Source organism: Anolis sagrei, chromosome 9, assembly GCF_037176765.1.
Source record: "Anolis sagrei isolate rAnoSag1 chromosome 9, rAnoSag1.mat, whole genome shotgun sequence".
Lineage (NCBI taxonomy): Eukaryota > Metazoa > Chordata > Lepidosauria > Squamata > Dactyloidae > Anolis > Anolis sagrei.
The window spans coordinates 20,177,612-20,195,045 of record NC_090029.1 but is presented as its reverse complement, the minus strand read 5'-3'; the positions used below and the strand labels follow the sequence as shown (position 1 = coordinate 20,195,045).

The 17,434-nt window shown below is 41.6% G+C and overlaps 1 protein-coding gene across 4 annotated transcripts in view; it reads right to left on the bottom strand.

Annotated features, from left to right (window-relative positions):
• MYO5A (myosin VA) overlaps window positions 1-17,434 on the bottom strand; it is a 158,258-nt gene that overhangs the window by 100,994 nt on the left and 39,830 nt on the right. For all 4 annotated transcript variants that reach the window (XM_067471328.1, XM_067471329.1, XM_067471326.1 and 1 more), the window contains exons 2-4: window positions 7,844-7,954; window positions 6,754-6,925; window positions 1,520-1,664 (exon numbers count right to left, since the gene is read on the bottom strand). In XM_067471328.1, the coding sequence (XP_067327429.1) occupies window positions 1,520-1,664; window positions 6,754-6,925; window positions 7,844-7,954 (428 nt within the window). The remainder of the gene's footprint in view (window positions 1-1,519; window positions 1,665-6,753; window positions 6,926-7,843; window positions 7,955-17,434) is intronic.

The following is a 17,434-nucleotide window of genomic DNA, read 5'->3' as shown; positions in this document are numbered from 1 at the left end:
ACTGGCTGTCAGTTTGCTACCGGGCACAATTCAAAGTGCTGGCTTTGGCCTATAAAGCCCTAAACATCCCCGGCCCAAATTACCTGTCCGAACGCATCTCCCTCTATGAATCATCATGGAAATTTAAGATCCTCCGGGGAGGCCCTGCTTTCCTTCCCGCCATTGTCACAGGCGCAATTGGTGGGGAAGAGGGGGGGGGGCTCTGGGGGCTTCAGTCCCCCCCCCCCCAAAATTCTGATGGTGGTCCACGAGAAGGCCTTACTGGTACATTATTTAAACTGTTATGTTTATTCATATCATGATCTGATCACCATGCTCAATATATCCCATATGCATGGGGGTATTGGCGTAAGGATACAAAAGGTTTGCTAGGGCAGACCCTCTTTCACTCAAACTCAGCCCCCCCCCCCCCCCCCCGAACCAGACTCAGCTCCCCCGAAACAAAATCCTGGCTACGGGTCTGCTCCCCGGCTATGGAACTCCCTTCCTGGTAAGATCAGGTCGGCCCCCTCCCTCCTGTCCTTCAGAAGGGTGGTCAAATCTTGGCTGTGGGACCAAGCTTTCGGGATAGGGCAATAAAGTGGCAATAGGAAAGATGACCAGGCCAATTAGATTTGATGCAGATGACTAGGACGGTTTTAAATGGTGTATTTTAATATTGAGATAAATGTTTTTTAATGTTTATGTATTGTATGTGAATCTGTGTCCCGGCATTGAATGTTTGCCGTGTATATGCTGTGCTCCGCCCTGAGTCCCCTGAGTCAGGGTGAGAAGGGCGGAATATCAATGTTTTAAAAAGAAATATATAATATAAAATAATATAATATAATATAATAGTAGACTGCATTTATACCCTACCACCATCTCCCCAAAGAGGACTCGGGGTGGCTTACACGAAGCCAAGCCCAGTAGTGCATTCAACAAAATAAAAACAGAAACAAAAAACAAACATCGCAATAAAGTAAATGAAATGTAAGAATACAATAAAACAGTGCAAAAGTACAGGGATGAAAATTGATCCTTTCCTCATCTGTAGTTACCTGTACCTGTTTTACATAGTCATGGGTTCATTTCACTTTCCACCTTATTACAGAGGTCAAGCAGTCATTACTAGTGTTTATTTCCCCCACTGTTACTGTCTTATTAGGTAAAGGTTTCCCCTTGACATTAAGTCTAGTCGTGTCCGACTCTAGAGGTGGTGTTCATCTCCATTTCTAAGTCGAAGAGCCAGCATTGCCCGCAGACACCTCCAAGGCCATGTGGCCAGCATGACTGCATGGAGCACCGTTACCTTCCCACAGAAGCGGCACCTACTGATTTACTCACATTTGCATGTTTTCGAACTGCTAGGTTGGCAGAAGCCGGGGCTAACAGCAGGAGCTCACCCTGTCGATGGATTTGAACCGCTGACCTTTCGATTAGCAAGTTAATCCACTGTGCTACCCTGGACACTGTCTTATTAAACACACATAAATACATGTCCTTGTAAAAGAATGAAGAATTTGCTAATCCCACAAACCTGGCCATCTGTTTATATGCTTCCTCAGCCACAGCAAAGATGTGGGGGTCCATATCCCCCATATTCTGGCCACTGTATGCATTGATGATGTCTTCACCATAGATGGGCAGCTGTTCATAAGGATTTATAGCTACCAAAACTATGCCTGAAAAATAAAATAAAAAAGATATTATTGGAAAAAGCAATGCAGGTAGATTTTTTTTTTACGTATTTGATAGGGAATGTTTATTTTCTGCTAAATTACAATATTGATTTAAAGAAAGCAAGGCTCATCAGGAGCATAAGGAGACATGTGGAGGATTTCAGCAGCAATACGAAAGGAGAACTGGAGAACTGAAGTAACTTCTCCATGTAGAAAAGATAGAGGTCCATATGGCTCTCTAGGAACTGTTGAACTGCATCTCCATGGTGCTCTTATTGGGGATAATGGATCATGAACTGTTAGGATCACAACCTATTTGGGATAGCAGAGTTTATTTAGTAATGGATGGTTGCTGGGCATATAGATATTTTCTTTCTGTTTGATGCTTTCAGCCGACAATGATGAACGCAGACTTCTTTTAAAGATCATAAGCTTTGTTTACATGTATTTAAAGATACAGGCACACTTCTTGTTGTTGTTCATTCGTTCAGTCGTCTCCGACTCTTCGTGACCTCATGGACCAGCCCACGCCAGAGCTCCCTGTCGGCCGTCACCACCCTCAGCTCCCTCAAGGTCAGTCCAGTCACTTCAAGGATGCCATCCATCCATCTTGCCCTTGGTCGGCCCCTCTTCCTTTTGCCTTCCACTTTCCCCAGCAAGGCACATTTCTATTCAAGGGTTAAAAACTTCAGTAACATTTCAGACAGATTGTATCTTGAACGAATAATCTGTAACAGTTTCTTCATAAACTATGTTGCTTTATTGTTGTTGTTTATTTCTGCAGTCGCTTCCAACTCTTTGTGACCTCCTGGCCCAACCCAGGACAGAGTTCCCTGTCAGCCGTCACCACCCCCAACTCCTCCTTCAGAGTCAATCCAGTCACTTCAAGGATGCCATCCATCCATCTTGCCCTTGGTCGGCCCCTCTTCCTTTTTCCTTCCATTTTCCCCAGCATCATTGTCTTCTCTAGGTGACCTCATGGACCATCCCCCGCCAGAGCTCCCTGTCAGCCATGGCCACCCCCAGCTCCTTCACAGTCAAGCCAGTCACTTCAAGGATGCCATCCATCCATCTTGCCCTTGGTCGGCCCCTCTTCCTTTTTCCTTCCATTTTCCCCAGCATCATTGTCTTCTCTAGGTGACCTCATGGACCATCTCCCGCCAGAGCTCCCTGTCAGCCGTGGCCACCCCCAGCTCCTTCACAGTCAAGCCAGTCACTTCAAGGATGCCATCCATCCATCTTGCCCTTGGTCAGCCCCTCTTCCTTTTTCCTCCCATTTTCCCCAGCATCATTGTCTTCTCTAGGTGACCTCATGGACCATCCCCCGCCAGAGCTCCCTGTCGGCCGTGGTCACCCCCAGCTCCTTCAGAGTCAAGCCAGTCACTTCAAAGATGCCATCCATCCATCTTGCCCTTGGTCAGCCCCTCTTCCGTTTTCCTCCCATTTTCCCCAGCATCATTGTCTTCTCTAGGTGACCTCATGGACCAGCCCACTCCAGAGCTCCCTGTCAGCTGTCACGACCCCCAGCTCCTCCTTCAGAGTCAATCCAGTCACTTCAAGGATGCTATCCATCCATCTTGCCCTTGGTTGGCCCCTCTTCCTTTTTCCTTCCATTTTCCCCAGTATCGTCTTCTCTAAGCTTTCCTTTCTTCTCATGATGTGGCCAAAGGACTTCATCTTGGCCTCTACTGTCCTTCCCTCCAATGAGCAGCTGGACTTTCTTTCCTGGAGGATGGACTGGTTGGATCTTCTTGCTGTCCAAGGCACTCTCAGAACTTTCCTCCAGCACCACAGTCTGGCTGGGAATGTATCTCCCACAGATATGAGGGTCTTACTGAAGGACTATGTACAGTAGTCCCCAAAATGATGTATTGTTTGTACTCAATGCAGCTAAACCAGAGCTTACTAAATATTATAGCCTTCCTACCTCAGGGGTGTAAATTCTATTAAATACATAAAGATGTTGGAGTCTTTTATTAAATTACTGTATATACTTGAGTATAAGCCTAGTTTTTCAGCCCCCTTTTTAGCCTGAAAAAGCTGCCCTCGGCTTATACTCGAGTCAAAGTTATTTATTATTTTACTCTGTTATGATTATTATTTTTATTACATTTATTATTTTTATTACATTTCCTCTATTATTGGTATTATTACATTTGCATTATTTTACTCTATTATTATTTTATTACATTTATTTTACTCTAGTATTATTGTTATTACATTTATTATTTTCCTCTACTATTGGTATTATTACATTTGCATTATTTATTATTATTTTATTACATTTATTTTACTCTATTTATTATTATGATTACATTTATTCTTTTTGCTCTGTTGGAATTGTAATACAATGGTTGCTGATGACACGATAAATAAATAAATAAATAAATAAATTTATTCTTTTACTTTATTATTGTTGTTATTACATTTATTATTTTACTTTATTATTATTGGAGGGATACGTAAGCACATTGACACTGAAAAAGGTTAGAATAATGGTTTAATCAAAGTTGGTCAGTCTTATTTTAAATTACAGTTTTATGTAAACATTGAAAAACATTTAACCTACTGTTTCCACAATTAATTTAATTTTATTGGTATCTATATTTATTTTGCATTACCAGTAGCTGCTTCATTTCCCACCCTCGACTTATATTCGAGTCAATAAGTTTTCCCATTTTTGGTAGTAAAATTAGGTGCCTCGGTTTATATTCGAGTTGGCTTATACTCGAGTATATACGGTATAGCAGATTACAGATTAACATTTAACTGGCTAGACAAGGTAAGCTTCAGGCTACCAGCGTCAGTGAAAAAGATCTGGCTATCATGCATTTCTATGGCTTTGTTAAGATACTTATCTAGACCACAAATGATGAAAATGCCAGTGATCCAGTCTTTCTGGTTTTTCATGGGCAAATAGAATATATACAGGGTTAGTCAAAACGAATAGGCCAATAACCCATTGATCTTTATCTTAACCTGGCCTATTCATTTTGACTAACCCTGTATATTGAGTAAGACAACTTCAATATTTCCCGAAATGGTTGTAAAGGACGGAGTCGAGAGAAATTTCCAAATTTATGCAAATATCAAATTCAAAATGTTCAGCAGAACATGACAGAGGATTTTCAAAGTATATTTATTGTGGGGGTCTAAAATGTAGCTGAATCTACAACATTTACTGACAGGATCAAGACATTCATTCCTATGTTGAGCCTGTGAAAGCAATTGAAACCAACAGAGATAAAGCCTGCCTTAGCCAGGCCAATATAGGAGGGATGGTTAAGTGGAGTAAATGTAGACTAATCACAGACTGATCCCATTAAGGTTGCTCAGGTCAGCCGTCAGTAAGGCTCTTGTCACCTCCCAACAGCTTTTATTAAGACAAGCATAATACTAGGTGAACTTTTTGCATTTGTTCTCCCTGCATGTCCTACCCAAGTGTGAGTATACTGTATATACTCGAGTATAAGCCGGGTTTTTCAGCTATTTTTAAGGCAGAAAAAGTCCCTCTCGCCTTATACTCAGGTTAAGGTTATTTATTATTTTACTCTGTTATTATTTTTATTATATTTATTATTTTACTCTTATTGTTATTATTACATTTAGTACATTATTTTACTCTATTATTATTATTATTATTATTATTCTTTTTTACATTTATTATTTTTCTCTATTTATTGTTGTTATTATTACATTTATTATTTATTCTATTTATTATTATTATTATTATTATTATTATTATTATTATTATTTGAAACACAACAAGATGAGTCCACAGCAGACATGTTGAATTGGATCACACGTCGGACACTTCCCAAGTGTCTAGGACTGTGTGATGTATTATTATTATTATTATTAGTATTATTATTATTATTATAAACACATCAAGATGAGTCCACAGCAAACAGGGTCACTTCCCAAGTGTGTAGGACTATGTGATGTATCGGCGTGCAGATCCCAGTAAGGTGGCCTTTTGCAGCTCGCAGATGGTAATTTTGTCAGCGCTGATTGTGTTTAAGTGCAAGCCAAGGTCTTTAGGCACTGCATCCAGTGTGCCCATCCCCACTGGGACCACCTTGACTGGCTTGTGCCAGAGTCTTTGCAGTTCGATCTTTAAATCCTCATATCGTGTCAGCTTTTCCAGTTGTTTCTCTGCAATCCTGCTATCACCTGGGATTGCGACATCAACGATCCATACTTTGTTTTTTAACACGATTGTGAGGTCAGGAGTATTATGCTCCAAAACTCTGTCCATCTGAACCCGGAAGTCCCAGAGGAGTTTGACATGTTCATTCTCTGTAACTCTTTCCGGCTTGTGATCCCACCAGTTCTTTGTCGCAGGCAGATGGTATTTGTGGCACAAGTTCCAATGAAATTATTATTATTATTATTATTATTATTATTATTATTATTGTTATTATTACATTTGTTATTTTACTCTCTTTTGCAGCCCAAAAGACAGTTGCATCTGTCACGTAGGAAATTTAGGTACCGTTTATGCAGGGAGGCTAATTTAACTAATTTACGACACCATAAAACTCTCCAGCGGCTACAAAAGAATGAGCAAGTACTCCAATGGTGTCACAAGTGGATGGTGAAGTGACAGCTCCCCCGGTGGCCGGAATTAAAAAAGCATACCCTCATAAAGATGGAAAGTTAAATAGCCTCTGTGTCTCTGTCTATATATGTTGTGTGTCTATGGCATTCAATGTTTGCCATGTATATGTGCATTGTGATCCACCCTTAGTACCCTGCGGGGTGAGAAGGGCAGAATATAAATACTGTAAATAAATAAATAAATACATTGCCCCATTTCTTGAGTGAATGATCAACTGTGCATCCATTTCATAAACTTCATGATTTTTAAAATATTGTACATTGTAAACTACAGCAATTACTTCTTCCTATACAAAGAAAAGAGGTAAACAGATGACCATTTTAAATCAAGAGTAAATGCATACATGTTGGCTTGTTCAAGAAGCAAAAGCGGAGCAGATCCACTCTGACAAGGCACACTTTGTCAAGCATCTTTGTATTTCTGTATTGTTCTGACATGGCGAATGATATACAAAAACTTCAATATGCTTACCACAATATGTGTAAATGAGTTTTGAATCTATAAACCGAACTTTTAGGTTATGGAGAACAGCAGGTTCATGGAGATAGCTGAGAGCTGTCAGGTCATTTTCTCCCACAAGTATATCAGGGTTTCGCAAGGGCGGCAGGTCCTTTTTCTTTGGATCGAGGCTGTAGTCAAGATCCTAAAATTTAAAGAACAGTGTGTACGTTAAAGACATACCCAAATATATCTTCAGCCAGCTGGCAAGAGCAGATAAAGTTAAATGCATACAAAAAGGTTGCTCAAAGCATGACACTGTTAGATGCAGTTGGGTACCCTATATGTATTTTGACTTTTTGTTGTTGTTATATTTATTTTAAATATATTACATTGTCCTGGAAAATTATGTACCATAGGTAAGATATAAACACACCAGTAAACAAATAAATAGGATTGCAACACTTGCTTTGAAGTGTAGAGATTTCAGAGACACCTAGTTGAAAGTTCAACTAGAAGACCAGACAACTACGGTTCAAATCCACACTGAGCCATGGAAACCCATCAAATCACATTGGAGGAAGGCAATAACAAACCCACACAGAACCTATCTGGTAAAAAAATATCCTGTGATACTTTCTAAAGGTCACCATAAGTTAGAAACCATCGTCTGGCGGGGACGAGAGGCAGGGCCTTCTCGGCTGTGACCCCCCACCTATGGAACACACTCCCAAATGAGGGAAGATCCGCTCCCTCATCCTGGCTTTTAGAAAAAAATTAAAATCATGGTTTTGGGAGCAGGCCTTCGGACAGTAGAAGTAAATGTATGCAACATTTCAGAAAGACAATGACTAGAATGGCGATTCAACGGACGGGACTGTTTTATTGTTTTAATGATAGTTTTATTGCTTGTGGATGTACTGTTTTTAACTTGATTTATGTCTAATTGTAGTGTATAATTGTAATTGTTTGTACTGGCATTGAATTTTGCCATTACTTATGTGTAAACGGCTTTGAGTCCCCCTCGGGGTGAGAAAAGCGGTATACAAATACTGTAAATAATAATAATAAATAATAATGCACACAGCGACAACGTGTCAACGGTAAAGTAGAGTAAACGTACCTTGCCATCCTCAAGTCGAAGATGGAGGACTTTGTCTCCTGGCTTATAATCTTTCACAAGTTCTGCTGACTTCCAGACCAGTTCTGAATCAGGTATCCAAATCCTTGCATACTGTAAAAAAGTAAACAGAAAATATTGATTTATGCCAAATGCAAGAAGCACTGGTATACCAGTGCAAGGAGCCCCCGGTGGAGCAGCAGGTTAAACTGCTGAGCTGCTGAACTTGCTGACTGAAAGGTCAACAGTTTGAATCCAGGGAGCGGAGATGAGCTCTTGTTGTTAGCCCTAGCTTCTGCCAAGGTAGCAGTTCAAAAACATGCAAATTAATAATAATAATAATAATAATAATAAAGCTTCCTTGCAGACTGTGCAAGGAAGCTGATGAAACCATGGACCATATCCTCAGCTGTTGCAAGAAAATCACACAGACGGACTACAAAGACACAACTCTGTGGCCCAGATGATTCACTGGAACTTATGTCACAAGGACCACCTGCCAGGAGTAAAGAATTGGTGGGATCATAAACCCGCAAAGGTCATGGAAAATGAACATGCAAACTCCATCCAGTCATGCTGGCCATATGACCATGGAGGTGCCTATGGACGATGCTGGCTCTTCAGCTTAGAAATGGAGATGAGCACCAACTCCTAGAGTTGGATTCGACTAGACAATGTCAAGGGGAAAACCTTTACGTTTACCTTTAAGAAGCATAACCACACTATTTATTTAGACCACTGGTTCCCAACCTTTTTTTTTTATCAGGGACCACTAGACCAGGGACCACTCTCCAACACTAGTACCAAAAAGTTATTTGTGGCGCTGATTCAGAAAATTGCATTAGATAGACCACATCAGCTCTAGTTCCTGATACAAAACATATTCCATCCAGTAGTCACCATCTGCTCACCCATAGAAAACCATATTTAATCAGCCTCGTCATTATAAGAGGGTTTTGTTGCAACAGTGTAGTAACAGTGAGACCGTGGACCAGATCTTAGTTCTTGCCACGGACCACAGGTTGGGAACCACTGATTTAGACTAACCTATTCAGCTTTATTCTAGCCATCTATTAATTCCTCTTTTAATAAATAAAAGAAATTGTGTCATCACTTTTCCCTAATCCGTAATCCATCTAAAACAGACATGTGCTTTTCGTCTTAAGAACAGACAAGCATCCCAAGCTCTGAGGATTATTACCTGGGAATGAACCCCACAAGAGCATTGCAGCGCACCCAAATACCTGAGAGTCACTCTGGACCGTGCCCTGACCTACAAGAAGCACTGCCTGAATATCAAGCAAAAAGTGGGTGCTAGAAACAATATCATACGAAAGCTGACTGGCACAACCTGGGGATCACAACCAGACATAGTGAAGACATCTGCCCTTGCGCTTGGCCTCTCTGCTGCTGAGTATGCATGCCTAGTGTGGAACACATCTCACCATGCTAAAACAGTGGATGTGGCTCTTAATGAGACATGCCGCATTATCACGGGGTGTCTGTGCCCTACACCACTGGAGAAATGACACTGTTTAGCCGGTATTGCACCACCTGCACCCAATAGTAAAAGGACCAAGGCAGTGACATCTACAGCTCATCCCTTGTTTGGGTATGAGCCAGCACGTCAATGACTTAAATCAAGAAATAGTTTTCTAAGTTCTACAGAGACACTCGCTGGAACACCCCAGCAAGCGAGAGTCCAAAAGTGGCAGGCTCAAACCCAGAACCTCAGTCCATGGCTGATACCCTGGGCACAAAGAAGACTGGGCTACTTGGAAGGCGCTAAACAGACTGCGCTCTGGCACCACGAGATGCAGAGCCAACCTCAAGAAATGGGGCCACAAAGTGGAATCCATGACATGCGAGTGCTGAGAGGAGCAAACCACAGACCACATGCACAATGGAGGACCTCCTTGCAGCAACACCAGAGGCACTCCAAGTGGCCAGCTACTGGTCAAAGCACATTTAATCAATTACCAAGCCTGCAAACTTTATGTTTTGTTTGTTTGTTTGTTAAAAATGCAATACAACTGTTTGGTTTGCTCCTGACATGATAAATAAATAAATAAATCACTTTTCCCCAAAGCAATACACAACAAATTTTAAAAAATCATTTAAGAAGCTTTTCACAAACTTTTTTAATATATCCACCACAAAGTTGTTTTTCCCTCAACTTCAGGTTTGACCTCCTACTGGCTGGACAGCAAATCTGTTTTCAAGTTATTGGCTCTACAAGCAGACAAATTGGCATGTCTTCAAAGAGCAAAGCAAGTAAGATCTGAACATGAATTATTTTAAACACAAGTTTAAAATGAACTAGATGTGCCTGTTTGCCACACCCAGGCCCCTTTTCATGGAGAGTACAAATACTGTATCACATATCGTCATATACAGCTTTGAAATCACTAGGACTCAGCATTTTGTAAGCATAGGAATCAATATCTAAGCAAGAAAAAGTACATTCTATGTAATGCATGGTTCAGTCTTTAGCGGAATTTGTATACTACAACAGCCACAACATATAAGCAAAGTAGGGACAGATCAATTGTCCGAAAACATCCTTAGTAGAACATCCTTAACAGCTCAGCTGTGTAGTAGTTGTTCCTCCCGGCTCTGTCCAGGATCAAGCAAACAGGCAAATCCGTCTGATAAGCCGTTTAATTTGAGAACACTGGGAGTTGACTCTTTCCCTAGCAAAGGCTGCCGCTTTCTCCCTGCGGTGTCCCCGCACACTCTTTCTTTCATTAATCTGGGCAAGAGTTGCTTCGCTGCACAAAACAGCTGCTTATCAGTTGGTGGCGAAGAAAGTTAAATGCAGTTGACCGTCCACATTGCTGGTTTTGACTTCTGTGGCTTTGATTTTTCACACATTTTATTACAAACTAGCTGTCCCCTGCCAGCCATTTCTGTGGCCCAGTCTGCTGATCTGGAAAATAAAGTAATGAGAAAGTGTTGGTTTCTAATATACATAGTGTCTTTCTGCTTGTGGGTAAACAGTATTTCTTGCTGTTTCTTAGTCAGTGTTGATGTGGAGATTGTCTGGTTTGCCCTCTCTGGAACACGCAACATATCATTGTCCTTCTTTAGGGATCCCTTTCAAATCTTTGATACTGCATCTGTCATATACATATATATGTGTGTGTTTGTGAATGGCTGGATGGCCCTTTGTCAGGAGGGCTTTGATTATGTTTTCTTGTCCTGGTAAAGGGAGTTGGACTGGTTGGCCTTAAGGCAGCATTTCTCAACTTGGGAAGTCAAGACCCCGGGGGGGGGGGGGGTCACCAGGGAGGTGTCAGAAGGATCACCAAAGACCACCAGAAAACACAGTATCTTCTGTTGGCCATGGGGGTTCTGTGTGGGATGCTTGGCCCAATTCCATTGTTGGTGGAGTTTGGAATGCTCCTTGATTGTAGGTGAACTATAAATCCCTGTAACTGCAACTCCCAAATGTCAAGGTCTATTTTCCCCAAACTCCAACTGTGCTTATATTTGGGCATATTGAGTATTCGTGCCAAGTTTGGTCCAGATCCATCATTGTTTGAGTCCACAATGCTCTCTGGATGTAGGTGAACGACAACACCAAAACGCAAGGACCATGCCCACCATACCCTTCCAGTATTTTCTGTTGGTCATGGGAGTTCTGTGTGTCAGGTTTGGTTCAATTCCATCGTTGGTGGAGTTCAGAATGCTCTTTGATTGTAGGTGAACTATAAATCCAGCAACTACAACTCCCAAAATTCAAAATCATAATTTTTTTTGAGCGATGGCCACTCCTTGTGTTGTGAGATGTTTTGTTGCCAAATTTGGTGTGATTTTGTTCATTGGTTCTTTTGTTTTTAAGGTACTCATTACGCACAGAGCATTACATGGTCAACTTCCTCCAGTTGCACTGGATGGGGAAATAGAGAGGTTATAAATAAAGATTATTATTATTATTATTATTATTATTATTACTGTATACAAATCCTCCACTTGAATCACCCAACTGAGCTGGACAGAAACACCAGGTATTTTCCATTTGCCAAAATTTCCCCCCACTTCCTCACACCCCAGAATACTTCCTAATGTAGATGCTAGAGGTAATTGTTAATGATGCTTAATAATTAATATCTTAGCATAGCATCAGGTATGTCTCCAAGGCAGCCTTGATGTACAGTGCATCAATCCAATGATAGATTTTCTTTAGTGATGGGATCCATCAGAAATGTGAACCATACATCCAAGACATAATAGCATGTCATGAGTTGGAATTCATAAATAGAGATGGCGGAGGCAGTGCATACTAATTACACATGGGGCCTGCAATAAAATGCTGCAGCGTATTTTCTGCACTTCTTGAACCAGACAGGAATCTGGTTCTTGTTCCCGGAATCGTCCATTCTCCCTGTTCTTACAAGCTTATTTATTTATTTATTGTGTCAGGAGTGAACCAAACAGCTGTATTGCATTAAAAACAAAGAAACAAACAAACAGATAAAACACAAAATTTGCAAGCTTGGTAGTTGATTAAATGTCCTTTGACCAGTATCTGGCCACTTGGAGTGCCTCTGGTGTTGCCGCAAGAAGGTCCTCCCTTGTGCATGTGGCAGGGCTCAGGTTGCATTGCAGCAGGTGGTCAGTGGTTTGCTCTTCTCCACACTCGCATGTCATGGACTCCACTTTGTAGCCCCATTTCTTAAGGTCGGCTCTGCATCTCGTGGTGCCAGAGCGCAGTCTGTTCAGCGCCTTCCAAGTCACCCAGTTTTCTGTGTGCCCAGGAGGCAGTCTCTCATTTGGTATCAGCCACTGATTGAGGTTCTGGGTTTGAGCTTATAAAACCCTATACGGCACAGGCCCAGCGTACCTGTCTGAACGTATCTCCTTTTACGTCCCACCTAGGAATTTAAGATCTTCTGGAGGGGCCCTGCTCTCCGCCCCGCCCTTGTCACAGATGAGGTTGGCAGGGACGAGGGACAGGGCCTTCTCAGTGGTGGCCTCCTGCCTGTGGAATTCACTCCCCAGGGAAATGAGATCATCGTCATCCCTCCTCTCTCTCAGAAGGAAATTAAAAACATGGATATGGGACCAGGCCTTTGGGTAATCTGGCAAACTGACAAGGACAATGACGACTAAAGCTTTGGAAACTGACTATGATAAGCGGAATGAATTTATTAATTACGGACTTGGCGAAACGATGGCCACCAGGCTGGTTTTTTATTGTATTAATGTAATGTTTTTAACTGTTTATAGTTATTGTTACTATGTATTTTATTGTGTTGAATTGTAGGCATCAAACGCATTCCGATTGGAAGCCGCCCTGAGTCCCCTTAGGGGGTTGAGAAGGGCGGGGTAGAAATACCCGAAATAAATAAATAAAGCCTGCCACTTTTGGACTCTCGCTTGCTGAGGTGTTCCAGTGAGTGTCTCTGTAGATCTTAGCAAACTATTTCTTGATTTAAGTCGTTGGCGTACTCAAACATTTATCACACTGTGATACGGGCAGACAGACCTGCCTTGCAATAGTGGGCTGGAGTGCATAAAGAAAGCCGCACAAAAGAGCAAGCTCTCATACAAGCACTGATGCTTCCACTGTATTTGTCTTTTGGTGATATCAGTCTCCAGGTGTCACAGCCACTTTCTCAGAAGAAAGATGATGGAGCTGTCTAACCGGAAAAATCACTGCATAAGTGACTGCCTTACTGTTTGACCTAAATTCAACACAACGCTTGCGGTGGCGGCAATATTTGTTGGCCCCCTCAGCTCTCTAAAACAGGATTTTAAGGTTTTTGGGACTGGGATTAAAACCCACTCCCTTACATTCTTGAAAGCGTCTTCCGTGCATTCACTCCCTCTTTTTTCCCAATTTTCTCACATGCAGACACACACTTGTCCAAACCGATTTATGCATATCTAGATTTTCTAATTTTAACACATTTGGCACAAAAAGATATAATGCAAACCACACAGTTTGTTGTTTTTTTATATTATATTCCAAGGATTTTTCTAGGGTCAAAACGACAATTCTAATGTATCATTTCAATTTCATTCTCCATTGTTCTTTTATTTATTCTTCTAACTATTAGATAATTTAACTATAATTACACTATGGCTGGATGCCAATGGACATGAATGGGGCGTTTCAATGGGGATTTAATTGAGGGCTAGCAACCAAGAAAAATATTGACTGGCTTTCAGTATTCTATATGTGTAAAAATTGGGACGCTTTCCATTTTCAGATTCACATGAAACTAAAATTATGTGTGGAAGGCAAGAGTTATGCTGCTATTCAGTGTCCAAAGGAGAGAACCTCATTTATTTGTACCAGATGCACCTTGCTAGAAAAAGTGGATTTCTCCACAGAGACTAGGATTGCTGGATCAGGATGGTCCCAGATCCTGAAACTTCAATGACAAATCTGATGGTCAACTTCCGCAGAAGGTTGACTGTCATGCTCCCACAGAGGCTTTTACTATCTTGTGTGTGTGCGTGTGTTGCGCCTCAGTTTTCTCTTTAGTTAGAATGGGTTTAGTTCCTTTTTTGATGTTCAATGACAAACCAAAGTGCTCTTCCAGCAGTCATCAGCCGATCCCTCTCCAATGCCAGAAACACAGATTAATGGTTTAACATTAGAAAATGTTGACAATTTCCACTCCCTTGGCAGCCACCTCTCCACAAAAGTCAACATCGACACTGAAATTCAACAACGCCTGAGCTCTGTGAGTGCAGCATTTTTCCGAATGAAGCAGAGAGTGTTTGAGGGCTGGGACATCCATAGGGAGACCAAGGTGCTTGTTTATAAAGCTATTGTCCTCCCAACCCTGCTGTACGCCTGTGAAACGTGGACTGTCTACAGGTGTCAACATTTGACACTGAAATACAACACCGCCTGAGCTCTGCAAGTGCAGCATTTTTCCGAATGAAGCCGAGAGTGTTTGAGAACTGGGACATTCGTAGGGAGACCAAGGTGCTTGTTTATAAAGCTATTGTCCTCCCAACCCTGCTATACCCCCTGTGAGACGTGGACTGTCTACAGACATCACATGCAACTCCTGGAACGATTCCATCAGCGCTCTCTCCGGAAAATCCTGCAAATCTCTTGGGAAGACAAGCGGACAAACGTCAGCGTGCTGGAAGAAGCAAAGACACACCAGCATTGAAGTGATGGTCCTCCGCCATCAACTCCGCTGGACCGGCCATGTTGTCCAGATGCCCAACCACCGTCTCCCAAAGCAGTTGCTCTACTCCGAACTCAAGAACAGAAAACAGAATGTTAGAGAACAGGAAAAGAGATTGAAAGATGGGCTCAAAACTCTGGCATAGACACTGAGAACTGGGAAGCCCTGGCCCTTGAGCGCTCCAGATGGAGGTCAGCTGTGACCAGCAGTGTTGTAGAATTTGAAGAGGCACGAACAGAGGGCAAAAGAGAGAAACGTGCCAAGAGGAAGCCCTGTCCAGCCAACCCCGACCGGGACTGCCTTCCACCTGGAAACCTATGCCCTCACGGTGAGAGAAGATGCAGGTCAAGAACAGGGATCCCCAGTCACCTATGGACCCACCAGTACACTGATCTTGGAAGGCTATCCTACTCGGACAACGAGGATCACCTAAGTAAGTAATTCCTTTTTGTATAGTTTTATGTGGGAGGAAACCTTAATTAGACCCTGTGTCTTTAAGAAACCCCCCAGAGAGAGAGACTGCAGTCCACCTCTGTAACCCCTTTGCAGCCAGTCAGTCTAATGGGGCCAAGGAGGCTAGAGGTTGCAATACCTTCCATGTCAAAGGTTAAGATAAATCAGTTAAAGGTTAAGGAAATGCAGCCAAAGTTCAGGAAGACAATGGTTGAAGAAAATAAGTTTGAGACTTAGAGAAACAAGCTTCAAGTATTAAGGAACCAAGTCTGCAGTTTGAAGAAGAAAAGAGACTTAATCAGAGGTGTTAACAGAAGTCAAAGCCAGATAAAGGACACAGAAAAGGGACTAGAAAGAAGATCTCTTTGAAGAAATCAAGAGAAACCCAGAAGTTCTAAGCTTCCATCTGTTCCTTCAAGTAATCGGATGTTAGTCAGACCCTGGAAGGAGTTAGGGTACTTGTGGTGAAGTGTAAATGTTTAAATTGCATTTATGTATAATTATAGATAGATGTTTAAAGGGTAAGTATTTAAAGTTGCATAACTAAGGGGGATGGTAGCCAGCTCAGCTCATGTTGAGCTGGGTTACCATGGAAACAGGGGCGGAGCCAACTGTCACTTGGCAGGGCAGCCATTTTAAAACAGTTAGTCTGTAGTCAGCGAACTACAGGAGAGACTGGTTCTAGTGTGTGTTGAGAACCAGTAAGTTAGTCTGTAGTCAGCAAACTACAGGAGTGGCTGGTTCTGTTGTGTAGTGAGAACCAGGAAAGTAATCTGTAGTTTAAAACTACAGGGAAAGGCTAATTCTATAGTAGTAAAAATTAGGAAGGTTTTGGCTTTTAGCCTGAGTAGTTTAAATAAGTCGAGTTGGCCTATTTATATTAATAGTTAGTGAATGAGAGAAAGGGTGAGAGAAACCAAGTAAGGATCTCTAGTGCAACAGAAACATCACAAAGAAAGAATAAGCTTGTAACTGAAGTAATCCATTAGAGACAGAAACACAGTTAGAAGAAAAGTAAGTTTGAAACTTGTTTAGTGGAAGGAAGAGTCCTTTCCAGAGTTGTTTAAGGAATGTTATAAATGTAACCTTTGAAGATATGTGCCTCTAAGAGTAAGAAACATTGAAACCATCACGCTCCTTCTACATTTCAAAAAACTTGTTACTGTTTTTCCTAAAGCTCTGTCTCTGTTACAATTCCTTTCCAAGTTAAGTCATGCTACACATTAAAGAAAGACCAAGTCAATATCACTAGTCATTAGCTACACTATCAAATTAATAAACCCTTACAAAGTGGTGGCTCCTTTACAAACTTTTTAAAAATTAGTAGCCTTGTCACAGATCGTCAGTACAACTAAATTCTTTTTGTTGTTGTTGTTGTGAATTTCCAGCTCTGTTCTTGCCAAGTGCATGCACACAATCCACTATTTTTCTTACGAATCATCAAGTATCAGGCAGCATTTCTTACGAATTCGTCAGTGATTCAACAGCAAAAGGACCCTCCTTTGAGTTATCCGGTAGGAAAACCAAAGCATCCTCTACTTAACAACAACAACAAGGAGCAGAAGGAAAGAGATCACCATAGAAACCAGACTTCCAGAACAGCTGAGTCCACCACGTGAGACATTTCAGAGCTGCTAAGATCCTGCAAACACCAGAAGGCTGTGGTTTTGCAGAAGGCAAGCTTTATTATCTATGCTTCTACTGCAAATGCAATCTTTGGTTAAGTAAAAAAGAATACAAAAGGATCTTCTCAATGATTCTATAGGGAAGTGGTTATATTTCTCAACTGTAGTCAGTTCTATCCCAAAAGAGAAGGGCATATATTTATAAGATGCAAAACAGTCGCATATGCTATCTCACCATACACAAATAAAGCAATATAATACAGCAGTGTTTCTCCACCTTCCTAATGCTGTGACCCCTTAACACAGTTGCTTATGTTGTGGTGACCCCAAAACATAAAATTATTTTCATTGCTACTTCA